At 59.0% G+C, this 27,443-nt stretch overlaps 1 protein-coding gene across 12 annotated transcripts in view; it reads right to left on the reverse strand.

Moving 5' to 3' along the window:
* MYO18A (myosin XVIIIA) overlaps positions 1 to 27,443 on the reverse strand; it is a 93,453-nt gene that overhangs the window by 25,498 nt on the left and 40,512 nt on the right. For 5 of the 12 annotated variants that reach the window (XM_049701714.1, XM_049701715.1, XM_049701713.1 and 2 more), the window contains exons 3-23: positions 23,196 to 23,273; positions 21,958 to 21,993; positions 19,755 to 19,842; positions 19,443 to 19,549; positions 19,152 to 19,328; positions 18,578 to 18,791; positions 18,185 to 18,327; positions 17,485 to 17,585; positions 16,561 to 16,624; positions 16,203 to 16,368; positions 15,856 to 15,876; positions 13,801 to 13,977; positions 13,492 to 13,582; positions 13,041 to 13,233; positions 12,099 to 12,185; positions 9,922 to 10,063; positions 9,601 to 9,760; positions 9,207 to 9,393; positions 8,641 to 8,884; positions 6,176 to 6,285; positions 2,943 to 3,008 (exon numbers count right to left, since the gene is read on the reverse strand). In XM_049701714.1, coding sequence (XP_049557671.1) covers positions 2,943 to 3,008; positions 6,176 to 6,285; positions 8,641 to 8,884; positions 9,207 to 9,393; positions 9,601 to 9,760; positions 9,922 to 10,063; positions 12,099 to 12,185; positions 13,041 to 13,233; positions 13,492 to 13,582; positions 13,801 to 13,977; positions 15,856 to 15,876; positions 16,203 to 16,368; positions 16,561 to 16,624; positions 17,485 to 17,585; positions 18,185 to 18,327; positions 18,578 to 18,791; positions 19,152 to 19,328; positions 19,443 to 19,549; positions 19,755 to 19,842; positions 21,958 to 21,993; positions 23,196 to 23,273 — 2,652 coding nt within the window. The other 7 variants (XM_049701721.1, XM_049701720.1, XM_049701711.1 and 4 more) reach the window with 5 other exon arrangements.

Genomic DNA, 27,443 nt, shown 5'->3' on the forward strand with positions numbered 1-27,443 from the left:
GAAGAGCCTGAAAACCCCGGGGTCTACGAGGAGGGAGGAAGAAAGAGGCTGAGGGAGGAGGGCCAGGCTGGGGGCTGGGGAGGCTTTGGAAGGGGAGGAGCAAGGTGGGAAAGAGATGAAAGGAGAGGGAGGCCGGAGGGAAGGTATCTGGGACAAGAAGGACGTGAAGCGGCGGCCGGTCATATGGGGAGGCTCCCCTCAGCAACACCTATGGTGGCTTCTTCCCCCAGGGCTGCCAGCAGCACTGCCCACGCCCCTGTACCCACGGCCACTGCAGGCCCGCCACGGGCTCCAGCCGCCTCTGGCCTCCAGCTGCCTGCGATCAGGCAGATGGTGGTGTATGTGTTTAAGAAGGAAAAGGCCCAGGATGCAGTGTGCAGAGAAGGGGGAGGCCGGGGAGGGGGCCCCTCCTCTGCATCCTCCCAGCTCCGTTTCATGTCGGACTGTCTCCTCTTTCATGTGCCAACACCCTGCCCCCACACCCAGGTTTCATCTCGTGAAAGAGCCAGTGGGGTGGGTGAGGGTTGGCCCAGGCGAGGGACCTGTCACACGGGTTTGGGGGCTGGAGGGCAGGCGTGAGAGGAACCAGCTGGATGTCCCCACACCCAGCCTTTCCTCTCACTCTTTGGTGCCCTGAGCTGGGACTGGATAAAATGTTCTGTGCTAAGAGAAAAAGAAGAGGGGGAATCGTCAGGTGAAAAAAAGACTAGTATCCTTGCAGAGGGCAAAGGCCATCTAGGTTTACACCACCTCCACCTTGCCCAGAAGACAGAAAATTCCCTTTTGTGGGGCAAAGAGAAGATGTGAACTCCACGGGAAACATTCAGAACCGATAGGCACGGTGTCCCCAGGCCTCCCTCCAGGGAAGAAGTGGGGAGAGAGCCCGCACTTTCTGCTGAGAAAGCTCCGCCTCTGGCAGGAACCTAGTTCCCCGAGGCTGGCCTGGGAGAAAGCCAGCTCAGTCCTCTGCAACACGCAGGGCTGAGCGCCTGGGATCTCCAGTGGGTCTCGAGCCCTACCTGAGCCTCTGTTTCCCACGATGCGTGAGCCTGAGATTCCACAGGGGGTGTGAGAGACCCAAGTCCCCCGAGAGGGTGGGCCAACATGCTAGTGGTCAGTCTGACTAGGCAGACGTGAGGTGTCAGGGAGGGGGATGGAGAAAGGCCCAGAAATACACTGAGAAGCGAAAGGATGGTCTGGAGTCTAGAGCAGTGAGCCTCAAACCTCTCTTAACCTCTGTACATTTGTGGGGTTGAGTCTTTTTGAGTATTAGGTGACATCTCAGGGCCGTCTCTCCCCGTGAAACACACCTATCCATACACGTTTTACAAACATCAGGAAGCTCTCAGACACCCAAGCTTCCCTGCCTGAACCCTCAGGGTCCTGTGGGCTCAGGTTGAGACCCCCTTTCCTCTGAAGCAATGGGACACACACACAGGGAATCCTCACTCACCAGCCAGTACTAACCACAGCCCAGAAGCCCTGACACTTCTCTCCCAAACCAGATGTCAGCAAGCATCTGACTTTGCCCCTAATTCTGCTCTGAGCGTGAGTGGGCCCTGGGGTTCTCCTGTTTCAGCCAGGCACCTGGGATGATGCAGAGAGTCGGAGAGGGCAGCTGGGAAGAGGACCAGTCTGTGCAGGCCTTCTTCTACCCAAGACATACCTTGGAGGAGGTGCCAGCCCCAGGGCCAGCCAGCAGCGGCTCAGCCTGCCAGAGTTGACAGGAGCCCACCCAGGGAGAGAGCAAGAGGCTGCAGTGAAAAATCTGACTGCAGGCCTCCCAGGGAGGAAGCTCAGCTGGCCGCTCCTGAGCTTAGAGACAGGTGGGGAGGAGGCGAGCAAGAAGGTGAGCCAGACAACGGCAGAGACCAAAACCAGAAAGATGACACGGAAAGAGGCTGGGACCACAGAAGGCACAGAGGACAAGGAAAGAAGCAGAAAATAACAGATCTGAAACCAAGGAACAGGGACCAGCAGGGACAGCCACGGCCCAAAGGAAAAGGATAAACCAGGGACAGCACAGACGAAGACAGAGGCAGGGGACAGGAAACGGATCCCCAGTGAGCGAGGGGGCAGAGGAACCAAAACCATGACTCAGAAGGCAAAGCAGGGAGAACAGAGCTGACAAGCAGTACGCAAGGCTTTTTTGCGAGCACCCCCTTCCACCTCATACTCCCACGCGTTCCTTCCCTCTCTGCTGACAGATAGACAGTCCAGAACCCTCCCGGTGGCTCCCAACTGCTCTCCGTCCCACCTTGGCCCTTGAAGCACAAACATGGATGCCATCTGTCAAGCCTCCCAGTCTCGGGAGAGAGGGGTGTCCAGGCTCCCTGCCCCGCGGGAGGGACGCTCGGCTGGCCCTCTGGTATGGAGCGACGCGGCAGACTGGCACCTGGGGCCGGGTGTGCCTGCCTTTTCTGCACGACGTTCCATTCAGGTGAGGAATTCGGCCTGTTGGACGGGTGGTGGCGGCACAGCCTCACCAAGCCCTGCTTGCTCTCTGGGACCCTGGCAGCCCCAGACGACTCACCCAAGGAGGCTCTGCCTTCCTGCCTCTCCCAGCTCTCCCTTCCGTCTTCCCCATTCCCCACACCAGGACTCAGGCCAATTCTGGGCCACCTTCTGACCCACTCCCTCCTGACATCACAGAGGTGTTCCGTGCACTGAACAAGACAGTTATGCAGAGGGAGGGAGAGTCAAGTTTGCTGCAGCTGGAGTATTTTACTTCCTGGCCCCCAGCCCTGAAGGGGGCAGCTTGAGAGGAAGGGCAGCCCCAGAGTGGCTGGGGGGGAAGGGGGCTGGCGGGGGCAAGACCCAGCAGGGGCCCCAGGAGACTCCTGAAGTTGGACTGAGCAGGGAGAGCAGGAGGGGAGGGGCAGCCACGTGGACAAGTGTGACCAGAGAGTGAGAGCGGCCGCCTTCCTGTAGGGACAACTCACCCGGCTCAGGCCCATGCAGCAGCTGCTCTGCTCCAGGTCCAAGGACTCCAGCAGCTCCTCCACCGCCTACAGAGAGATGCCTCTGTCAGGGAGCCCACCCGGGGACTCCCCACCTCCACGCAGGGCTTCTCCCAGTCCCTCAGCCCTTCCCGTCCTCCGTTCAGTCCGCTCTTTATTCAGCGAGCACGTTCGGTGGCTTCTGCAGCGTCAGGCCCCTTGCTGGATTCCGGGGATATAAAGATGACTGCGAGAGGAACACGCTATCTTGTTGGGGAGCGAGACAAGAAAATTGGTGAAGTACACAGAGGAGGAGGCATCTAAGCCAGACAAGGGAGCTGTGGAAGGCACTCGGAGGAGGTGTTGCTTGTGCCGTCTTTAGATACAAGTAAGAATTAGCCAAAGTAGGGGTGAGGGCATTTCAGGCAGAGGTACTAGCATGCGCAAAGGCCTGAAAGCATAAGGCAGCAGGGAGCACCGAGGAAACTCCAAGTAGTTCAGTATAACTGGAGGGTGGGGCGGGCAGCAGTTAAGGGGCGAGTAGACAGGTGGGCAGGGGCCAAAGGACGTGAGCCTGTGTGCTCCGAGAGCCCCTGGAGGGTCCTCTCGGGGAGGGGCACGGTCAGATTTGCTCTTGATAGAAATCCCACCGGCACATGAGTGGAGGATGCAAGGACCCCTTAGGCAGGAATCCATAGGAGAGAAGGCTAGAGCCTGACCCAAAGGGAGGAGAGGAGGGGGAGATGCGAGAGCCCTTAAGGAGATGAAGCCTTGCCCGATGAGGCGGGGGGGGGGGGGGGGGTTAGACGAGAGGGAGGAAGCTAGGGACACATGGAGGTTTCTGACTCGTGTAGTAATTAGTTACTGGTGCCATTCTCCAAGGTAGGCAATACAAGAGAAAGAGTAGGTTTGGGAGGAGATATAATCAGTTTGGTGTGAGCGTGCTGAGTTTGAGGTACTATAAGGGCGTACAGGTAGAGCAGCCCAGAAAGCAGCTAGATAGAAATGCACGTCTGGCGTGGGAGGGAGGCCTGGGCTAGAGGCATTGATCTGGGAGTCATCAATATATATGCGGTAATTGAAGTGATGGGCATGAATGAGGTCGCCCAGGAAGAGGGTGTGGAATAGAAAACAGATAACGGCCAAGGAGGGAGTCTTAGAGAAGAGAGAGACCTTTACTTCAGGGGGGTGTGAAAGACGGGAAGCTTAGAGGGACCGAGAAAGAAAGGACAGAGAGACAAGGGGAAAACCAGGAGTGGCATCAAAGAAGCTGAGCAGAGAATGTTTCAAAAAGAACAGAGCTGTCAACAGTCACATGGCAAGAAGCACAGAAAAGTGCCCATTAGCTCTGGTGACATGGAGGGCTTGGGAGGACAAGACCAGTCCCAGGTGTCAGGGGTGGCAACCAGGCAGCTACCGGTGGAGGAATGAATGGCAGTGGAGCAAGGGCAGCAAGAGGAGACTAAGTGTCGATGGTGCAGGGCACGAGGGAGGGTTGATGGAAGGCTCCTTTCTGAATGTAACGTCTGTGGAACGTTTCTCCACTGAGAGAAGAGCCGGCAGAGGAGAGGCCGGAGGAACAGGAGAGAGAAGACGTATCGCTGATGGAGCAGGTCTCCAGAGAGGCCAAAGGGAATTGGTTCCAAAGCACGGGAAGAAGGGACTGGACAAGGGGAGGGAGGATACTTCTCCCACCCAGACAGGAGGACTGGGGAAGAAGGAGGCACCTGGAGAGGAGTGTACAAAGGCAGGAGGAAGTTGGAGCCTCGATTTTATCAGCGTTTGGAGGCAAGGTCGACTGCTGGGAAGGTGCAGTGGGGGAGGATTTGAGGAGAAAGATGGAGAATGGAATAGCAGAGAAGGAGCTCGGAACAGGGGCCAGGTAAGGATGGAGCATGTGGAAAATGGGGCCCAAGGGTCCAGTGAGCCTGGAGACCATGGACCTATAGGAATTCAAGTCCCTGCAGTTGTATAAATTTCTCCCACAGCCCTTTGGGAGCCCCAAGCCAAGGAGGGCAGACGTCCAAAGGTGGCCCTTCGGGGCTGGGATTGAGCAGGGAAGGTGCTATGGGAGGCTCAGGAGAGCTGAGGGTGAGGAAGGCCGAGTGACCGGAGGGCAGGAACACGGCGTCGAGACTGAGAGGAAAAGGAAGTGAAGTCAGAAGGGAATGGACAGAGCAGAGAAAATGGAGTGGGGTCCAGAAATGAGCGGTGATGATGGAGTCATAGAGCCGGTGTCCTGAGGAAGGGGTCAGATGCACAGGTAGGAGGCTGTGGTGAGAGATTTCAGGAGCGGAGAATTTCCAGGGATGATGCGGCGCTGGGTGTAGCCATGAGGGCGAGGTGGGAATGGAGGTCAAGGGTGAGAGAGAAGGGGGTGTGGGGGGGTCATCTATAGCCACACCAAGGTCACCCTGCACACTGGCAGGTCCCGGATGGAGAGGGTAGGGAGAAGGTCTTTGAGGCCTCCATCAGTGTGGGTCTGTGACTCGGGGGGCAGCAGGAGGCAGGGGGCTTCCTGCCCTGTCCTGCACAGCATTCTCTCTTTGAGGAGAGCCGTCCTAAGGCCTGAGATGCCTTCCAAGTCAGGCTGAGTGCCTGAGGCCAGAGCACAGTGCAGGAGGGTTCCTCGGCTCAAGGAGCCCTTTGGCTCTCTGAGGAGTTGCCTCTGGGGGTCAAGGTGACAGCCGAGAACGGCAGGGAGACATCCCTTCACACAGCCAGGAACTCACCAACCTGGCTGACAAGGGGCCTGCCCTGGGAGCCTTAGGCTCACCCTGGCACCAGGAAGGTGCTGCCACATCAATCTTCCTCCAAGGAGGGATGCCTGCCCCTCCCCTGGACAGCTTCCTGCTGAAGGAACTAGGCCCTGGTGTGGAGGTCAAGGCTGAGGGGCCCGGGTGCTACCAGTGGGGCACCCGAAACACTAGTTCTAATCTGCCACCTGGGAGGCTCTTGGGTGACTGTCTGGCTCACCGGAGAGCAGACACCCTCAGCTCGGGCCTTTAAAGCGGGTGGCTCTTCTGTGATTCCTACAGTCCGTCTGTGCCCCGGGCTGCCTTCCCCCCACCGCCACAGCCTGGCTGCCATGTGTCCCTGGCCTGGCCCTGGTTGGGCAAAACCAGGCACCTGACCCAGGGCCAGCCTGGCTCTCTCTAGGGGAGGAAGGGCAGCTGCCTGGAGGGGTCTGAGCAGAGGGAGGAGGGTCTGGCGGGGCCGTGGGGACCCAGACCTACCCGCTTTTCATCCACCACAATGTAGTTGCGCCCGTGTTTCTTGGTCAGGTGCGGGGCCAGGACGTCGAAGCGGCGGCGGAACTCAGAAAACACCATGTGGTCAGGGTAACCTAGGGAGAGAGCGGCCCGGAGCCAGGCCCGTCAGCCTCGCCTGCTCCCAGAGCCCCCAACAACCACTGGTGCCCAGGCAGAGTCACCTGAAAGCGAAGAGACTGCGGGGGGAGGAGAGCCCGCGGTCGAGGTCGCCCCGGGAAAGGAGAGTGGAGAGGAAGGAGGCAGGGGCGACGGACAGGAGGCGGGAGGACAACCAGGCTGCCCCATGCTGGGACTGCGGGGATTAAACAGGGAACAGGTTCTTTTAGAAGGAAGCAACTTCCTTGTCGGTGAGGATGCAAACGGGGGACGGCTGACCACCTGGAAGGAATGCTATGGAGGTAAGAGCCTGGATGACCCCTAAGATGCTTTCTAGCCTCCAGGTCTATGACTCTGTGATAACCCAGAGAAGGATGTCTTGAGGAATTAATAAGAAAAAAAAAAAAAAAAAGAAAATAGGGCATCGGAGAATAGCAGAGAGGAGAAGTGCAAGGGCTTAGGGTTGGAATCCTGCCCTGGTTCTTGCTATCATGTGACCTTGGACCAGTCACTCAACCTCTCTGAGTCTCGGTTTCCTCGTCTGTAAATGGGGGCCCTACCACTTACCCCACATGGTAGTCATGGTGCTTAAATGGGAAAATGTGTAGAAAGCACAGGTTGGCTCACTTGGTGGGTGTTCAGAAAGGGCTCCCTTCCTGCCACCTTCCTGACCTTGGGCCCTAGGCCCAAGGTGACCAAAAAGGCTTGTAGATTCCCTTTCCCTAAAGAGTGTTACCTCTAACGGAGATTCCCTACTGTCTGGGCTTGAGGCTGGGGCAAGGTCAGGATTGTGGCTAGCGAGAGGTTACCCTGAGGCACCCCGAGGACACCAGAGCCCACAGCAGTGGACCAAGAGACCCACTCCTATGGAATCACAGAATTTCAAGCCCAAAAGAGGTCTTACACCGGATATAACTCAGCCTCCAGACGTGGAAACTGAGGCCTGAGAGGGGGAGTGACTGGCTTGCTCAGGGTCACAAAGGCTGCGGCTGGAGGCAGAGCTGGACTCCAAACCCAGGCTCCTGGCAGCCCGTCGGGGGCTCGCTCCACCTCAGCGGCCTAGCTGGCTCTGGGAAGCCCTCCAACTGCGAGATGGGGCTGACGCATGTGCCTGATGATTGAAACAGGAGGCGGGGGCCACTGAGGGGCCAAGACAAAGTGAGCTATTGATTGTATCTGAATTGCAATTAAATTGATGGGCCGGGATAGCAGGTCCGGACGCCTGGCATCTTAATTAATCATCAGCGCCGTCGATGGTGGCTGGGGGCTGGGGGAGGAGAGGGGGTCCGCTGCGGCTGGCCTCATCGATCTGCTTGTCTGAGTAAAGCACATTGATTTTGGTTCAGAGTGGTAACAATCTGGTTTTGAAATAATAAACAGCAACTCCTTACCAAGACGTGGGGACAGATCGATGATTTATTTAGAGCAGGGCTGGGAGCCCGTTTCCTAGCTTTGGCTGCTAAGGAAGTGACGGTGCCCCTGTGGAATGCCTCAAGGGGACCTGGCCGTGGGTCGGTGGGAGCCTGCATGCTCTTCTAGCTAAGGGAGAAAAGGGCGGAAACCTGGCCATTCATAACTTTTCAGGCAAACGAAACCCTACTCAGAAACTGGTCTGTTTCGGTCAAATCCTGCTCTGCCACTCACGCGCTGTGTGACCTTGGGCAAACTACTTAACCTCTCTGAGCCTCAGTCACCTCATCTGGGGATGATACTAGTACCTACATCTCATGAAGTTGTTGGGAGGATTAAGTGAGTTACTGTGTGGGACGAGTTTAGAATAGTGTCTGGTATACCATAAATGCTCTAAGGATGTTAACTACTATTGTTATCGTCCTGTCTGGCCCCTCGTCCAGATGGGTCCGTAAAAAGGGTCTGTCTGACCTTTCTTGGGAATTCTAAGTTCTTCAGAAAGATTTAACACTTCATTTCTCATTGCAGGGCTGGCCCACTCTTAGAGGCAGTTGCTCCACAAGGACACTGAGTCTGCTGCTGTGGGCAGAGCTGACCTGTCCAAACCAGGGAAGGCGGAAGGAGGGAGCTGTGGGAACAGGGCATGTGGGCTGGGCAGGGGAGGGGATGAGGAGGGCTGGAATGTGGAAGGGAGAGGATGGTCAGCAGGCTGGCAAGAAAAAGAGAAAGGAACAGACTGGGCTGGAGAGATGCAAGGAGAGACCCCCAGAGGAGGCAGCAGCAGAGATGAGGGGGATCTAGGGCCAGTCGGAGATGGGGGGGAGCAGCACCCCTCCAGTCCCACAGGCCCTGTTAGGGAGGTGGGGAGGGGCAGGGACAGCTCTAGGAGGGAAAGGTAGGAGTTGAGAGGGAAGGGGCCCCACCTTGGCGGTACATGCGCACGGCATCAAGCAGGCGGGAGCCTCGAAGCTGGGCGCGGAGCAGGGGCACGTCCAGCTGCAGGAGCCCAGCCTCGCAGTGGTCTCCCGGGGGCAGGTCCAGCTCACTGCTGCAGCTGACTCTGCGGGAGTGGGCAGAACGGGGCTCCCCCGCCCAGCCCTCTGCCACAGGCAGGAAGCAATGCACGAAATGCAGCTTTGACTTCTTGATGGTGTCAATGAGGGCGTCCTGCCAAAGGGGAAGGGACAGCCTTCAGTGGGCTCTGACAGCCCGAGCCAAGAGACCAGGGACTGGCGCCAGCGTCTCCACTCTGTGCAGGATGGCAGGTGTCCCACCCCTGGCTGGGCAGGACGTGCTAAGCCTGGACAACGCTGCCCGTACTAGGCCCGGGGGGCCACGCACAGCGGGTAGCACTGCAAGAGGACCCCACCAGCAGCAATCAAGGTGAGTGGGCTGCCGAGTGGGCACTGGTGACCGGAGCGTGCCCAGAAGGCCCCGGCCCCCTGCCAGCGGTCGGGAAGCGCCCCAGGGCCTGCACTGGCACACTCACCACCTGCAGCCTAATCTGGATGCACAGGGACTTCTTCTTGACGGCCGCCATCCCTGTGGTGAAGGTCTTCCGCATGCTGGTGGCCCGGCGCAGCGCCAACTGCGAGCCGCCCTCCAGGCCCGCAATGGAGCCTGAGAGCACCGTGGCGCTGCCCGCCCGGCCCAGAAACAGGTTGCTGATGATTTTTCTGCCAGAGGAGGAAAAGGAGGGAAAGAAGTCATATTCAGGCAGCAGTAGAGGCCGTTCCTCTTCCCAGCTCCTAGGTCACCGTGGCCGGGGGCCTGGGCTATCTGGGCTGGGGCTGCACGTCTCACACCCGGCAGAGACACTACAGAGAAACCCTCAAACAGCAGGAAGAGAAAACCGGGGTGGGTGGATGGAGTGGTGTTCTTACTTCTGGGAGTCCTGCAGGAGCCGGGGGGCGTTCTGGGTGGCCGGGTTCTGCTTGGTGTAGCTCAGCCAGCCGGCCGTGTTGTACTCCACCCAGTTGGTGCAACGGCTGTGGCCCAGGAGAAAATGGTGCGCTTTGCTGCTGCGCAGGAGGGGGCTTTGGCCTGAGAGCAGGGCAAGCAAGGTTCAGGTCATCAGGGCACAGGTCCCCCAAAAGCCCATGGACTCAGTGAGCCCCCCAGGCAGTGCCAGCTGGACTCATATATACATAAATGGGTTCTCAGGAGAGGAAGCAGAGGAGCTGCCCTCCAGGGGTACCACCTACCTTTTCGGTCACCTTCCTGGGGGCCATAGTAGGAGAAAAGGCGCTCCAGGAGGTCATCCTCAGTGGCCCCTGGCACCAGCACCTCCTCTTCCAACAACCATAGCAGGCCCTTCGCCTCATCCGTGTGGGCCAGCGAGCGAACCTATGCAGAAAGAAAGAAATCCCGCAGTGTCACATGGAGCAGCGTGAAGGGGGCTAGGACCTGTGGTCCCGACCGCACACCATAAACATGCTACACAGATACACACGCTACAGCTCCTGCCACTCATGGCTGACATTCTGTGGAGCAGGTGGCCAGCAAGGAGAAAGAGGGGCCAGAAAGAGATCAGAGAGAGAAGCCCACAGCACAATATGATTCCTGGGTCCTGTGTCCTAAGTCCCCAGAGACTGAAGGCTTCTTATTGACGCCCAGAGCCTCTCCTCCCTCCTCAACCCCTTGGAGATCAGGGGGGCTTGGGTGAGCCCCGCGTTGCCCTCACTCTCTGGGCATCACCTCCCACGCAGATTAAAGGAGATGAGGTCTTTAAGGCCCTGAGCACAAGGCATGGCCCAAAGGAAGCTGTCAACAAGAGACAGTGATTAATCCTGGTTCCCCGCCCGAGAGGGGAGAACCCAGAGAGGGCTCGGAGCACTGCAGGTGGGGTCACTACAGGGTCCTAAACTCAAGTGCCAAAAGCCTAAGACAGCTGACTTAATGGCTGTGGCAGCCAACATGGGCAGAGCTGGGGCGCCTGGAGAGCAGGTGTCCCCATCTAAAGGGAACAGCCACCACTCAGGAGCAGCCAACTGCTGTCCTGGAAGAACGGTGGCCTAGTGTCGGCAAATCCTCCAGCTTTTCAAGAGAAGGTGGAAATACTGAATTCTGATTTCTAATTCCCCACGCAAGCCAAACAACCAAGGGTGAAGGTGCCTTTTTTCTGGAATTCCCAGGTCTTCCTTGGGCAAGGAGGACTCTGGCCTGGCCTCTAGGGACTGGGGACAAGAGAAGTACCCTTTTCCCTCTCTGACCCAAGCTGCCCAAGGGAGTCTGTGTGCTGACCAGGAGCACACAGAAGGTGGCCGAGGACCGATGGGCAACTAAGGCCCCCGAGCAGCTGGAGCTGTACGGCAGGAACGAGCAAGAAGCCACTGGATGGTGAGTGGCAGGCTGGGCACTGAGGGGCCCCCGTGCCCAGAGGTGGAGCTGCCCGATGCCAAGGCCCATCAGAAAGGGGAGAGCAAAGGAGGGGAGGGATGGCCAAGCCCCATTCAAACATACTCTCTGACCCACCGCTGCTGCTAAGCCAGCCGGATCAGCTTGCCCACACCTCCTGGGAATGGCAGAGGCTCTCGAGGGAGGCCTTGGCAGGGGCCTAGGTGTCAGGAAGAAAAGCCAGCTTCCCTGGGGAGATGTGGGACTTGGGCACTTTAAGCCCTTGTCCCAGGGGGACGCTCGCTGTCCCGGGGCCCCACCCCCTGGGCCAGGGCCTTCCCGCCGGGAGGCGGGAGAGAGAGGTGGGACTCAAAGCAGAGGAGGGAGATCAGCAGCCTGGCAAAAATGCCAATTCTCCAATAAAGCGCCTTATGCAGCTTCCCTAATTGAAGACAATGGCCAAATGCCAGGCGCTCGCCAGGCAGCCAGTCCCCCAGGCAGCAAGGTGCCCAAGACGCTTGCCCAAAGGGTGACAAGGCCCGTCCCCAGACTGAGCGGCGAGGACTCACAGCCACACAGCCCCTCAGTGGGCATTTTATATCTGGGTACTGTTTCTGTGTTTGGGTGAATGCCACCTCCTCGCCCTGCTCTGCTAGGCTGCACCGGTCCTCCGCTTGGGGACGATGGGAGGGGATGACTGTGTCCTCTGGGTCCAGCCAGGCCCTCACCACTGAGGAGGTGGTAACAGGGCTCCTGGCAGACACACTGGAGGCATGGCTGGGACAGGGCCTGAGCTCAGACACCCATGGCTGGTGCTCCCCACTGCACCAGGGCAGAAGGAAGTACCACCTTCCTGGCCAGACTGGCTGGCAGCTGAGCGAAAGGGCGCACAGCTCGGAAGCGCTTGGTGTCTGGGCCTGACTGCTGGGCCCCCCAGCCCATAGTGTCCCCACGCAGCAGCAGCTCATATGGGGAGGGCTCTACCAAGGGAGAGGAATGGGAAGGGCAAGAAAAGGCCAGCCCAGGCCCTCCCTGGAATTCCTACCAGGGACTGATGGGAGGCCTGGTCCACGGCGGCCACAGAGTCACCTGTGGCTGGCTCCAAGTCGTCAAACGCCAGCTCGATGTTCTCCTAGGAAGGAAGGTGGGGAGGTAGTGAGCACAGGGCCGTGTGTGGGGTGCAGCCCTAGGAGCAGGCCAGGTGGGGACGCTGGGGTCAGCAAGTCCAATGTCCCATCCGAGCAGGAGCTCCCCTCCAACAGCCCGACTGACAGATGCTCACCACCTCTCAAGGCACCGCATTGTGTCTTCGGACAGCTAACCTTCTCCTAACCTCCTTTTACAGCGAGCTAAAGTCACGTACACACTCCTGTTACTCCCACCTGCTGATCAGGCTGCGTGGAGTTAGCCCACTCTCGATTTCACACACTCATCCTTGAAATACTTGAAGACAACTGTCATTTTCCTCCTGAATCTTCTCTCACCCAAGATAAATATTCTCCCCAGCTCGTTCAGCTCACCTCCACTTGAGGTAGGATTTCCAGATCCATCTGGGACACCCTTTTATGGGGGCAGGGGGGCTAAGTAATCAGTCACCATACCAACAGCTCAGGAGACAGGGAAGGCCAGGCCCGACACACGTGGAGGCAGGAACTGCACGGTGGCGGTTCACAGGGCCTAGGCAGGTGCCTTGAAGGTGGGCAGAGAGGGGCTCCCAGGGACCCTGAATGCATCTTGGGCTTCTTGGAGAGCAAACTCTCCATAAAGAAAGAACGTAGCCTGGGCAGGAAAAGCGGCCTGCTCCAGAGACCACAGGGGGACATAAATGTCAGAGAGTGAAGGGCTGGGAAGGGAGCAGCCAGAAGGGAAGGGGTACCTTGCTGCATCCACAGATGCCTCCCCCCACCCCCCCCCCCCGCACTGAGGGTGCCAAGGCCAGAAGGTGAGCCTGGGGGCGTTAGGCGGCAGGGGCAAGGTCAAGTGCTACCTCCTTGTATCTTTCCAACTCCTGCACAAAGGTGCGCTCGTGGAAGAGCCTCTGCAGCCGGTCCTGGGTGTAGTTGTGGCACAGCTCCTCAAAGGAGGCCCCGCGGGCCGACCCACCCTGCTCAGGGTTCTGGAAGCCGGGAGTGTCCACAATCATCATAGAGCAGAGTGAGTGCTGGCTGGACTTGAGAGCCCTTCACAGGGAGAGCCTGGGTCAGAGCTGCCCAGGGCAGTGCCCCCGGTGCCCAGGTAGCTCACTCCACCCCCATCCCCATCCCTACCCAGGTGCCCAGGACCCGTGGGGAGGACGTGACTCTCCTGCCTGCAGGGACAGTGAGCCCTCTGCTGGTGGAGGATGGCTCTGCCTCGGCAATCACACAAGCCCAAAAGCATCAACCCCACCTTCGTCAAGGCAGCAAGATGAGAGCTCCTAGGCCCTGCCTGGCACTCACCTGTTCACCAGGGAGATGAGAAGCGTGAAGAGCTCGCTGTAGAGGCCGGACGCCATGCCCTCCAAGCACTCCAGTGCACTCAGTTTGGGGCCTGTGGGCAGGAGGGTCAGTTCTATCTCCAGGTCCCTGGGACTCCCCACCTGGGTGTGCTCCCTACCCACCCAGGCCAAGGCAGCATGGGGCCCTGGGGCTGGGCCTCTCCCTCTAATGGGAGCATCTATTCACCTCAGGAGTTTGCCCACCCCAGAGATGGCAACGAGCCCAGGAAGAGGCCTCCAATCACATCCAGCAGCCAAGGGGCTCGGGTACCTGTGCCGTCCCCCAGGCTGCTCTCCTCGGGACCCTGGCGGAAGGAGGTGGAGCGCTGCAGGGTGCCGCCCTGGTGCTGGTGCTTGAAGATGGCCGAGGAGAGCTCTTCCAGGCTGCAGCCCAGCAGGTACGCGGCCTTCTGGGCCCACTCGTGGCGGGCAAACTGCCTGCGCCCAGCTATGGGGTAGAAAAAAGGACCTGACGTCGTGGGTCTTCCTCCTTAGACTGTTTGCTGACCACTGTGCCCTTCAGCTCCCTTGCGCCCATAGCACTAGGGAGCAGGCATCTTCCAGAGGGAAAAAAACGAGCCCTGATGACACCAGCAGGGCTTCAGGCAAAACAGGGAGAGCCAGCAGCTGCCAGCGCTTCCTGTGTCCCTTGGGGTTGGAGAGAATGAGCAGGTCCTAAAAGACGAGGTAACGCCACACTGCGGCCACCAGAGGGCTCCCAATCAGCTGCAAAAACCCCTTTAGAGGGCTTGGCTCCAGGCGCCAACGTGGGGAAGGACAGAGCATGAGCCAGCCCACCTAGGATGAACACAGAACTGCCTGTGCCTGGTGGGGGAGTATCAGGAGAGCACTGGCGTCTCCCCCTTCCTTGAACGCATTAGGACCCTCCCGAATGCGTCCGCCAGGCGAGACCGCAAACATCCACGGTGGCCCAACAGTGGAGAGGTGAGAAAAAACTGCGGGGGAGAGGGAACAGCCCACGCGGGCAGACGCGCCTCAGCCGACACGTGTCTAATCGCGGCAATTAGGGAAAGTTAACAAGAAACAAGGTTTTACCTTCGGCAGCTTCTGTAAGGCAAAGGACCAGCATGCAGCATGCAAAGAAAAACAGCATGTTAGCAAACAGTCATCAGCTGAGCCTGCCAGGCCCAGTGGAAGGGCCCGTGGGGGTGGGGCTTTGGGAAGATGAGCAGGAGAGAAAACACAACCCCATTCAGACTCAGAAACACAAAAACACACGCGCGCGCGTGCACACACTCACAGCCTCAAAGGAGTATGTTTATGGATGTGATCACACTGACACACAAGGGAAGAGACCTGCAAAGGCTTTCTATCACACACACATGTGCACACCTCCCCCCCCCCGAAAATACTGGAAGCTCTGAGGAGGTAACAGACACTGCTCAACAAGGTCCACGTACTGACGCACCCAGAGCTCTCCACCTGCAGTCAGCGCTGAGTAGGGTTACAGGAAACCTGCACTGTTACCTCCTTGGAGTGAAAGAACTTCCTCAAGACACAGCCACACAGCCACCCACCTGCCCACCTACAAGTGTGGAGACAACTTCTTTAACTCAGAGTCTGCTTCCTCTTTGGCAGGGATGTAACCTGCTGGGATCATAAGGAACCTAACACCCAGACGCATGTTCCTCCATGCACCCGCCCACCCTCCCACCCACCAGCGCTTCCTCACTCCTGCTGACAGCCTGGGGCCCTTCACATCCCAGAGGAAGATGAAGCCAATGCCCAAGGTGCTGTTCAGAAGCAGCATCCCTTTCCCTAAACCGGAGGAGAAAGGGGTGAAGAGGAGCTCAGAGCACCTGACCGTCAATGGAATCTCAGAGGAAGGCAAAGGAGCTCTTCCAAGCCAGACCAAGCTCCAGCCCTTCACAAGACCCCAAGCACTGATGCTGAAGCTGCAGCCCATTCAATACCACGGTGCCTGCTGCCCCCTAGTGGCCTCTACCCTGACATGCAAGAGGAAGAGGCACCTACTACCAAACCAGTGGAGAGAAGGGAAGACTGAGGGAAAACTGGCCTTGGGAAGCCCCAGGAAGCAACACACCCTTCCCCACATAAGCCCCATGGAGGGCATCCTGAGAGATTCCAGGATCTGAATGCAAAACAGGTAGAAGCAGCTATTCCTGGGACTCTGAGAAGCCCCACTGCCAGTAAGCACCCTCTCCACCCTCAACCCTGGGGCTTCTCCCAGGCCAGTGTCCTCTGCTATGATAGAACAAGCCCAGCCCCCAGAGAGAGCCCAGGGCAAGCACCAAGAGGGGGCAAGGTGGCCCCTACACCCCAGGACGGGGTCAAGGTCAGTTACCCGCTTGCTCCTCGGGGGCCTCTGTCAGAAAGGGAACAAGAAGGAGAGTTATTCCAGGGGGACTGCTCTGAATTCGTGCCCTTCTCTTTCCTCTCAGCCTCCAACCCCCAAGTCCCCTGCTCTTCACAGCGCGCCCGGTCACTGCCACCTCAGTCCAGGCCTCTGACCATCGTTGGCAGAAATGCTTCTCCGGGGGTTTGGAGACTTCTGCTCTGAAGAAGGGGATGGGGAAGAGGCACAAGCCAAAGAGGGGTGTCTGATGACAGGTGAGTCTGCGCTGGGCCAGGACAAACTGGGAGTGGACTGGGCCCCCACCAGCTCTCCCAGGTGACCCGCTGGCCCGTTACCTTTGGTGGCGCCTGCAGCCCCCAGGTGGTAGATGGCAGCCAGGATGAGCCAGCAGGCTTTCTGCTCGTCGGGGGAGATGCCTAGCACCTTCATGGCTGCCTGGAGCTTGCTGAACTGCTGAGCCGCCTTCTGCTTCTCCTCAGGCTGCAGCGACAGATGGGCACACTGGCAGCAGATCTCAGAGGGGCTGTCCCTCTGGTATCTCCCATGCTGCTGGAGCATCAGGGCGGCCAAGCTAGAGGACAGCCACCCGGCCTGGGCTGGGCTCCTGCTACTCCCATGAGGCAGTCCAGGACATTCCAAGCTTCTCCGACCCCAAGGCCCAGGGCTGCCCACCCGTCCCCAGAGGCCCCTCACCTTGGCCAGTGGTACAATCCCAAACACATTGTTCTCTGCCAAGTGGTTCAAGTGGAGCTCTGTCCTAGGGGTACAAACGAGGCATCAGCACAGCGCTTGGTCCCCACGCCAAGTCCATCTCCCTGCCGGGCTGGAGACAGAGACTCCGCTTCCAGACTCAGTTCTGTCTGCCCATCATGCCCTCCTGTCAGGCCAGCTGCTACGGCCTTTCCTAATTGGCCTGGACACCAGGCCAGAGCACTGGCCTCCCTAGGACAGGTCACAGACAGGCCCTGGTGAGAGTGTCCAGACAGACCCCTGGAAGAGAGCAGGCAATCTGCCTGAAGGGTGAGTCCAGCCAGGACTGAGACCGTGCCCTCAGTGACAAGGAGAGCTCAAGACAACAGTGCCCTGGGCTGCTTGCTCAGCCTTATCATTTATCCTCTTCTCAGTGGACACAGACAGCAAGCCCGAAGGTCTCAGGGAGGAGCCTGGCGGAGGAGCCAACGTGGATGCAGGGAGGCCAGCATAGAGGGCACTGGAAAAGGCTCGGGCTTTTGGCCCCTGTGTGGACTCAAACACCTGCTCAGCCCCATACTAGCTGTGTAACTGCGGGCAAGCCTCTGACCACCTGCATCTCGGTGTGCTTTCCTCTCCAGATCTGGCTTCCCAGGAGCACAGATCCTAGCTAGGCCCTGGGAACGCTGAAGGGTCAATGGTGCCCCTCACATATAGCCAGGTCCCCCATGCCCGGGGCCAGGGAGCTCCCGCCGGGCAGGGCCTATGGCTCATTCATCTCGCCATCCCCAGGGCCTAGCTCAGAGCCTAACACATGGCAGGCGTGAAATAAACAACCGGTATGGGATGCAATCAACTGGCAAAGCCCAGGAGCTGTCAGTGGTGGGAGCCCAGAGCACCCTCCTTGTTCCCTCTGTCCCGTCTCACCTGAGGGTACCATCCCCGCAGGCCAGCAGGTAGTAGAAGATATTGAACGTGGCCTCACCGGCTGGGCGTCGTGCCACACGCAGCTTCTCCAGAAGCATCGTCTGTGGCACAGCATAGAGGGTATGTGGGCAAGGAGGCAGTGCCAGGTCAAGCTTCTCCCACCCACACCAGAAAGAACCAGGCCCATGGGAGCGAGCGGCTGCATCTGATTCTCCAGGTGCTCAACCAGCGGCCAGATCACCTCATGGTCAAACCTGGGGCAGACACCAGAGCCAGGGAAGAACACAGGCCCTGCCACCCCGCCCAGCCTCCAGGCACAGTCTTCCTGGGGAGCTGGACACTTTGTGGTGAGAGACTTCATTAGCATGGAAGGGAATCAGCCTCAGCTGGGCCTTACTTTACTGACAGGCCAGTCCTGCCTGGGTGAATCAGCCTGAGAGAAAACCCCGAGCAGGGGCCAGGGCCCCAACTAGGGTGTGGGCAACCCCAGGACGGGCAGGAAGCTGAGCCGTGCCCCAACCAGGGCAGGAGGCACAGGGGGCAGAATGTGGAGGCTCAGGGCAAAGTAGGCCAGCCCTGCCGGGCCCAGGGTCCATTTCGTTAGGGAAGAATCCCAGGAAAATGAGGTGCAGGGGAGAGTCTGATTTCTAGGGCGTGAAATCAGGCAGCTAATCTCTTACCACCCTGAGTGTCCCCTCACCTGAATGGAGGCTGAGGCCACCTGGCCGGCTTGGTCAAAGTCCAGGGAGAGGATCTGGGAGAAGCGGGTGGCGTTGCCGTTCATGATGGTGGGGCTGTTCCCAAAGGCTTCCAGGAGGGTGTACAGAGCCTGCCACTTGTCCACTGCAGAAGACAGGCCCAGGGCCCATCAGGAAAGCCACGGGCAGCTTGCCCCCAGCCACAGGCTCCAGAGGCCCATCCCATGGCTGCTCCTCCAGCCCAAAGGCCCAGTTACTTAGACAAGACTGCTGAGGATCGAGGGGCTTTGTGGACACGGAGAGGCCAGGGAGAAGAAGAACTGGCACCTCGGCGGGGCCTCCATCCCCACACCCCTCTCCAGCCCATTCTGTTTCCCCAGCTGCCCCTGCCTCACCAGAAAACACCTTATTCCCGCTGGTGCCTGCGATGGTGGCCAAATATTGCACCAGATGCTGGCAGCTGGTGGTCTTGCCACTGCCACTACTGCCCAGGAGGATGATGGACTGGTCCTGACGGCTCATTAGCATTGCCCTGTATGCGGTCTGAGCCACGGCATAGATGTGGGGGGCCATGTCCTCCCGCCGACACCCCTTGAACATGTGCATCACCTTGGGCGCGAGAGGGACGGAAGGAAGGGATAGGCGCTCTTAGCTGGCTCCACACGGACAGCCCTCACCCCCAAGGCCCACATCTTTCTGGGCTTTTCACTCCAGGGGAGCCAGAAGGTTCTGAGGCTAAGGTCATGCATGGAAATGCAGATACCAGCCCAGTCCTGGCCTCTGTGAGGTCGGGGGAGGGCCTTCTGTCTCCACCCCTTGAAATGACTCCTCTTCCCAAGGCCACTGTGAGAGTGGACAGGAGCCCCGTGGGATGCCAAGGGGAAGGGGTGGAGTCGGGGAAAGTGGGCAGGGGGGAGGGGATAGAGGGGGCGGTCTGTGGGGCCACGTGGTAGCTGAGGGGGGCTGCACCTTCTCCGAGTACACAGCGGGGGCCCCCCGGGGGCTGAGGACCAGCAGGCTGGGGCCGGCGTACGTGTGCAGCAGGCTGGCGCCATAGCGCTGGCGCAGCGTGTGCAGGACGCTGGACTCATTGAGGTACACCAGCGAGGCCAGATCCTCCAGACGGTCGCAGGAGGGAGCATTAGCCTGTGTGACAGGACAGGCGGGCGGGCACTGAGGAACAGATCCAGTCTGCTCTGCCAGCGGACAGCCTGCCCAGCCCGGCCCCCCTCCTGTGCCCTCCACCAGCCTCCTGCAAACCTTCTCCACGTCATCCTCGTCCACATCCAGGATGGCTCCATCATGGTCTAGCTTCACGCGCACCTTCCCCTCGGGCAAGCTGAGCTCCTCGGATTTGAGCTGAGTGGCTGCAGAGCAGGGACAGACAGACAGACAGACATGGGCCCGGGAAGCCGTGGCAGCCTTCTTTGGGCCCTTCATGGTCCTGCCTTCTCCCCACTGTATCACCAGCCTCTCCTTGCTCACCACTCAGGCCTCTCCAGACCCAGAGGCCCACCCACCACCCAGCCCTGAAACCAGAGAGGCCCAGGCCCTGGGTCTCCCCAGACTCACCCAGTGAGAAGCCATCCTTATGGACCAGCCACACCTTCTCTGTCTCATACCAGGCCTCCTCAGCTGCGATCTGCTCTTCTGTCTTCACCTATCAGAGGGAGGGGAAGAATAAAGAGTCAGACCCTGTTCTGGAAAGCAGACAAGGACAGCAGGAGAGAGGAGACATGTGAGGGGAAGGGCTTCCGGATGAGCCACTGGGCGAGGGGGACAGGTGGGTGGCAGACACAGAACGGGAAACATCAGAGATATCAAAGGAAGAAGCTGGGGAAGCCAGGAGCTGGTGGCGGGTGGTCCTGAGGAGCCCTGAGGACAAGGACACAGAGCTGGGGACCCTGACAGCCCTGAGGGTCTGGAAAGACAGGGACACATGGAGTATGTGCCTAGGAGAGAGCAGATCCCAGGAGAGCAAATCAGCAGCCACCCTCTTGCTCCCTCCCTGCAAAGACTGTATGATCAGTACCCCGAGCCTCCAGCCCTCACCCTGGGCCACAGCTGCTGTGACCTTACAGGCCTGGCTTCTCCATTCACCCACCTAATAGGCCCTCCTTCACCAAGCTGGGAAAGGGCATTTCCTCAAGATCTGAGAATGTCTTCCAAGGGCTTCAGTACAAAATGATGGGTGAGTCCTAGCCTTGACACTGGTCTTCCCTCCAGAGGAGGCTCTCCTGGGCAGGGGCAGTGCCCAGATGCACATGCTAGCCTCCCTGCTCCCCCTCCGTGCCTCCTCAGAAGGAGCACAGACCCACGGGGACGTGCTAAGGCCATACGGGGGCACGAAGCAGCATGGCCAGGGACATGAGGCAGGGGCAGGGGTAGCAGTGCTCTGTCAAATACAGGAAGAGACTTGAATGCCACATGGATGGGCATGGGAATGGGTATAAAGGGGCTGGGAGCCCCCGGAAGCCCAGGTGGTCACCGATCAGGAAGAAGCATTCACGGGCAATGTCAGGGTGTAGGGTTGCCAAACCTGGCACCCCTAAGAGACCTGAGCTGGTCAGCAATGGTGCCTGGGGGAGCTGGGCAAACAGGAGCGGGGCCTGGCCCCCATGGCCCATCAGGCTCCTTTTGTCATGTGGGCAACGGGGCAGCAGGGTCATCCAGTGTCCTTTGGTGGGTGGATGGTCACCCCCCACATGAGCAGCCCCCAAGCTAGCCCCATCCCCCAACTCTCTGGGGATCCCCAGCTGCGAGGTACAGTTAGTCTCCTAGGGTCCCCCACCCTCATGAAACCGACCTGGGGCCAAGGCGTAGACACTGCTCTGTGATACTGACCCCCTGGGTGAGGGATTGGAAAGGACAAGAAACAATAATAACAAATACGTTATTTGTTACATTTCTTGGAGCTGAAAGAAAAAAGATCTGGGTTCTACTCCCAGGTTGGATTCTGGCTTCAGATAACTCCCTCTCCCTCGCTGACAGCCCTTCTGGGCTACAGAGTCAGAAGGCTGACTTACACAGCAGGCTCCAGACTTTGCATATCATGGGCCAGTGAAATTACCCCTCAAATAGGAGGATCACTATGGGGCTGTCAACGTTTTCAGTGAAGACATCCAAAAAAGGCTAGTTCTTTATATGTGAAAAAATTAACTTTATAAAACAAAATTCCTTCTTTTTTTCAAATCATGAGACAGGGGAGCCTTTGTCTTGAATGGGCATGTTGTATGGGTCCAGGGTTTGGAGACTGATGAATAAGGTGACATCAAAGGACCATGGCCTCCAGCTAGTTCCTTTAGAGCTAATCTGAAGACAGGTTCCCATATTGGCCAGCAGGGGGAGACAGAGGATGCGCAGCTTCAGGCTTCAGAGTGGGGAGCGGGTGGGGGTGGGGGTGGTAGGGGTTCAGCCTTTCCAGCTTTCTCTACCCAGAGGGAGCAGAATTGAAACACCTAGAAACCAAAGCTCTGGCCAGGCCCTTGGGCTTCTGTGGCTAAGAACCATGCGCCACAGAGGCCAAACTGAGTGGCGACCCTCAGTCTAGACACTCCTCCAGGGCCTGACACAGAGCTGCCCCATGTCCAGCTCCCGGCACTGCCTCCCCCAGGGGTCCCCCCAGATACCACGTGAGGTGGGAGCCAGAAGGGGAAAGAGGCCTTACACTCCAGCACAAGGCCCGGGCACAGACGCCAGCCCAGGTACCGGCCGGGGGTGGCAGGTGGTCACCAGAGGAAGCGGAGGGCTCCTGAGGGGGGCAGGAGTACCCTACCTGGCTGTGGGCAGGAGAGGCGGCCTCAGGGTCCAGCTACCAGCAGCAAGCAAAGAAGAGAGAGAGAAGAGGGGTGAAGACAAGCAGGCCGTTGGCATGTCCCCTTCAGCAAGCACCCGGGGCCAAGTGGAGGGGAGAGGGGCGTAGCACCAGGAGGTGGACGGTAGGAGGGCTGGCCCGGCAGGTGTATTGTACCTAGTCAAGGAGAGGCCAGGCCGGGAAGGAGAGGCCCTGCTTAGTGAAGAAACACTTGGTACCGTCAGACTCCTCAGAGGAGATGCTCTGATAAGTCATTCCCTGTGGCAGGAGCGAGCCGCTCTGCCTCAGGCTACAGTCCCTCCTGGGCTGGCCATCCAGTCCATTCTGAATTACCCTCCTCTTCTGTGTTGCCAGACCAGACCACCTCACCACACCTAGGGCCTGGGACCCCTGGGAGCCTCTGGCCTTATCTCCAGGGCATTTCCCAGCCCAGCTCCCCTGTAGCCACCGGACCCCAGTACAGGCTGCCCCTGGCCTCCAGACACACACCCAAGGGTGCCACTCCCCAGGCCAAGGGCGGCCCTTCAGAGCTGTCACCCCTGCCTAGCTCATCAAACAGGACCACCAGCAGCCCCAAGTCTAGGACCCCTTCCTCAGACTCCCACTGCACCCCTGCACCACTCCCACCCCATGGCAAGCAGAGGTAGCACCACCCATCCAGGTCTACCTGCCAACTGCCCAAGAACCAGGGGACTGTGGACAGACCCGGTGGCCAGCCTCGACCTCCCCATCTTTGTCTGCTTACTTAAAGGCCTTTCTGGAGAGGAAGAGGAGTCAGCCAGGCCTTGGACCTTGCCTGTTAGAAATGGGCAAGGAGTTAACAGGCCCCACCTGGGACTGGAGAGCCAGGGCATCAAGAAAGGGGAGTGTCTTCTCCCTGCCTCGCACCCACCAGGCCCTGGAACCAAGATACGCCCTCCGGGGCAAGAGACTGGGGCCAGAGAAGGGGCTGGATCTCTAGCCAGAGGGGTCCCTCCCACAGGTTCCCTGGAGGAACAGGCCTCACTGTGCGCAGACCCTCCACAGTGCCCTTCTCTCATTTCTCCAAATGGGAAGCCCATGTGAGGGCCCCCAGGCCTCCAGGGAGCCACACTTCCACTGTCAGGTGGGCCTACACACACAGACACACACAGTCTGGCCAGCAGCCCCAGCAAAGAGGAGACCAGGGACTGGCAACCACACGTGAGAGGCGGCATTACAGGAGCTGCGAAGATCCTCTCAAGCCGCTGGTGGGCCTCCTCTGCGGGGGTCAGCTGGACGTCGGGGGCAGCTCCTGCCTAAAGGTCAAACCACTATTAGTCCCGGCCTGGGGAACTGGGGGCACAGCACACCAAGCTTCTAGCTCAGGAAGCCACTGGGATCCCCGTGGGTTAGTGGAATAGGGTCAGGGAGGCAAGCCGGGCACCAATTTGAGTTTTTAAGCTCTCAGATGAGAATAAAAACAGGTGCCTGGGAGTTCTAGGGTTAATTCTTCCCACCACTTTAACCATTCCAGCACCAGGACGGCCTGTTCTCACACGCATCCTCGGCCCCTGCCCTGGGCCCAGGCGACAGGTGGCTGAACTCCAGGTTGGGGCCCATCTCAGCCCCAACTCCACCAGAGTGAGAGGCGGAGGGACAGGGAGCCATAGGGAAGGCAGCCGGCCCAGGAACGGGCGCGTGACGCTCTCTGGCTCCTTGGAGGTTCTTCTTAGGGGCTAGTGGTTCGCCTCACACCAAGACGCCCCTGCCAACTCCTGTGTGCCAGGAGGTCCCTTCCCTGATGCAGAGTGGGCCAGGAGGGGTGAGGGAAGCTGCCGCCTGCTCTCTTCTAAGTTCTGCAAAGCCCGGGAAGAATGGAATGGGGAGCAGGGCGAGTCTGAGACCTTAGGAATCCTAGCAGGCAGCAGGCAGAGAGGAGGGCCTCTAGGGCCTGGGAGACAGGACAGGTCTTTAGGTGGTCCCCTGCCCCACTTCCCCCGACTGTACCCTTTCAGCCAGAAGGAGCACGCAGGAGCACAGAGAAGCAGTAGTGAGACTTGACGCGTCGCTCCACCCACCCACCCACCCAACTCCTGAGGCCCCAGAAGGGTCCACAAAATGGGAAAGCTTGAAGAGAAATGCCCCCCAACCCAGGCATCGCCTTCCAAGGGAAAGGGCTGGACAGATCGTCCTTGGCCCTCCCCTGTGCCTCTCAGCCTCCTGTCCCACCCAGAGGGCACTTTGTGGACAGACAGGACCGCCGATACAAAGGGGACCCACTGTGCTCCTCCGCCACCCAGGCCCAGAGCTCCTCAAGAGTCCTGCTGCCAGAGGGACAGCTGGCCAGGCCTGAAGAAGTAGTGATGGCGATGATGGTACCAATAAGCACTGTTACCAGCATCACTACGGATGCTACCGTTTACGGAGCACCCACCACACCAGGGATTAGGCTCAGAGCATTCATTCCCTGTATCCTCTCTAATGTTCACAGCAACCCTTCAAAGTAGGTATTATCCCTTATTTGCAATTCTAAAATCCAAAAAGCCCTCCAAAACAAAAGACTTTTCGTAACGGTTTTGGTGGCAAAACCTGACTGTTTAATCGCCCCCCCCCCCCCCCCCCGCCTGCAGCATGAACATTCATAATTTTCCTGTGGGAATATTAATGTGTTTGGTCACGAGCTGCTGCTCATTATGTACATTGCATGACAGTCTCAAATATAAAAAATCGCTAATTTCCAAAATACTTCTGGCCCAGGGGCTTCAGAGGAGGGATGGTAGACCTATGTGATCCCCACTCGACAGATGAAGGCTCAGAGACGCTGAGGTCCCACAGGAGTGAGTGGCTGGGGATGGGATGTGAGCACAGGCCACCTGACCCCAGAAATTCTGTCTTTCTACCCTCTCACTGATCTGCTAAGACTTTGGGATCTGTTTGGGATCTGGGGCCTCAAGCTGATGCCATGTAGCTGGGGGCCAGGCCCCAACTCCCCAGCAAGTGTGGAAGAGCAGCAGCATGCAGTTAACGGGTCCCCTGGGTTCTGGCATTCGGTGAAGGAAAGCCATGCAGCCCTGCCATCGGCACGTGGCCCGGGCCCAGCTTCGCCGTCATGCGGGGCCTGTGGAAGAGCCTTGGGAAAGCTGGCTGCCAGTCCTCAGGTGAGGGTGGTAAGGGAGGGTCAGAGGTTAGTGACACACTCAGGTACCTCCTGCTGCACGTCAGGGGCTGGTGACTTGTTCTGTTGCAATCCAGTAAGGTTCGACTTGAGGTTCGGGTCGGCGGAGCCTGGGGCCGCCAGCTCTTCCGACTGGGCTGGGGAGCCTAGCTTCTCTGAGGTGTCCACTGTCTCTGGGGAGACTGGTTTCCCCGAGGAGCCTGGCTCCTGGCTGGAGGGCTTCTCCCCCTTCCCGGGAGCCTGCCTGCTACGTGGCCTGTGGTCCTTGCCCCTGCCCCGAGACATCAGGCTCCGCAGGCCCACGGAGAGCTCATCCTTGGCGGCCTCCTTCTCTGCTTCGGACTTCGGCCGAGCAGGGGGAGTGGGAGTGGCTGTCTTTTCTCCCTTCCTGCCTCGAGCTGGGTGCTCAGGAGATCTGACCCCTCTGCCCGCAGGTTCCTTGGCGCTCCCAGGCTCCTCGCCAGGCAGCACCTTGCTCACCACCTTCCTCACTGCATTCGCCACCCTCTTCCGGGACAGGCCCTGGGCCTCCTCGCTGGGGCCTTCCGCTGAGGCAGTCCTCGGGCCGTTCATGGCGAGTGTGGATGCAGGGCTCTTGGCTCTCTGGGGAGCCTCTGAGGGTACAGGGCTGGTGGAAGGCTGAGGACTCTTAGATGGGCCACTGCTGCCCTTTGAGCTGCCCTCTAGCTACAGTCACACAAATACAGGGAGACATTAGCATCAGCCCGTGTCCCTGCCCGCCCCACACAGAGGAAGTAAGAGGTGTGACCTCACATCTAGTCGTGGAACAGACCTTCCATTCATCCAACAAACAACACAAGCTCCAAGAGGCCGCCCCAGGAAGCCCTCTTTCCATCTTCCAGATAGAACAACTGCATCGAAGAGTTTGGCTTCTCTCTCCCATAAAGCACAGCAGGTCACCTGCTGTCCATCTCCAGGCTTAGCAAGGAGCGGTGAGAGGCCAGCACAGGGTGCCCAGAGGCCCATGAGGTACCCCAGAGTTACTGGCTTATGTCAGGACAGCAACTAAGCCCGGATCCCAGGAAGCCTGCTCCCTCACAGCCCAAACACAGCAGAGATGGAGCATGGTGAGGTCAAACACCAATTCCTACCATCGATCCTGGGCCTAACTCTGGGGCTTCCTGCCTTGGTGGTCCCTGGTCCTTCTATCGCCCAACTTCCTCTGTAGTCAGACCCAGAGCCTGCCCATCCCAATGAAAACTGTAGTTAGGAAGTAATTCTTGGCCCGCAGACATGCCAAGCCTCCTCCCTCCCCACTCCTCTGGGTTGAGCCCACTGTCTACCCCTCACCCACACCCTCCAGAGCTGCAGAAACCCAGTGCTGGCCCAGGAAGCTTCCACCTCAGCCTGCTTTCTGCCAGGCTCCCTGCAGTTTTCCTTGTGCAAACCTCTCAAGGGCTGGAGGCCTCCTAGCTCCCAGAGTGCACGTGGAGGAAGAGGTGGCAGCTGCAGCACTCAAGCGACCACAGCTCCACCCTGTCTAGGCTCAGCCAGCCTCTGGGCACCCAGGAGTCCACTGGAGATGCTGGCACACTCTGCCTGGTGGGGACCGTCTGCGGTCGCGAGGGACCGCCACTGGGCAGGCCCGGCTGGCTAATGGCAGGGCAGTTTCCTGCAAAGCCAAGCCACACGGCCTGGGAGAGCCAGGTCAACCTAGGGGCTCCTTGCTGGTCAGGCAGTGCCCTGCCACTAATGACCTGTGCTTGAGTCCTCGTTCCCCAAACAGTGACCTTGGTTCTAGGGTGTACCTGGCGGCCACCTCTGTTGAAATGCAGAAGGGCGCTCACAGAGTGGACAGACCTCTGGCTGCCGTGTGGACAGAGACCCACGTCCTGAGCAGAGCTGAGCCAAACGACCTCAGCCCAGGCCTCAGGTACAGGGTGGCCCTGCTGCAGGGGTGGGAAAGGGAGGCCTTGAAGGGGCCTCTTCCTCAACCTCTTGGGCCAAGAGTGTTCAGTGGCATGTCAGGGCCCTGCAGAGCTGCCGTGGCCCCAGCTGCTGGGCCTCACTCCCTGCCCCCCACTTCTGGCTTTCCTCCCATGCCTTCTAACTGAAGCTCATGTTGACAATGACAATGATGATGATGATAGTAACTGCTAACACTTAAATGGAGCTTATTATGTGCCAGGCAGTCTTCTAAGCACTTTACACATAATTTCCCCCCCAAATCTGGCATTCTCCAAGGCCCCTCCCTCACCAATCTCAAACATATCCCCCTGAAATCACCCTGACCTTGCAGCACTGCTTACAGATCAGGTGGAAGCCGTAACACCTGGCTAATCAAATCTCC

Source organism: Orcinus orca, chromosome 19 (genome assembly GCF_937001465.1).
Source record: "Orcinus orca chromosome 19, mOrcOrc1.1, whole genome shotgun sequence".
In the NCBI taxonomy this organism is placed as follows: Eukaryota; Metazoa; Chordata; class Mammalia; order Artiodactyla; family Delphinidae; genus Orcinus; species Orcinus orca.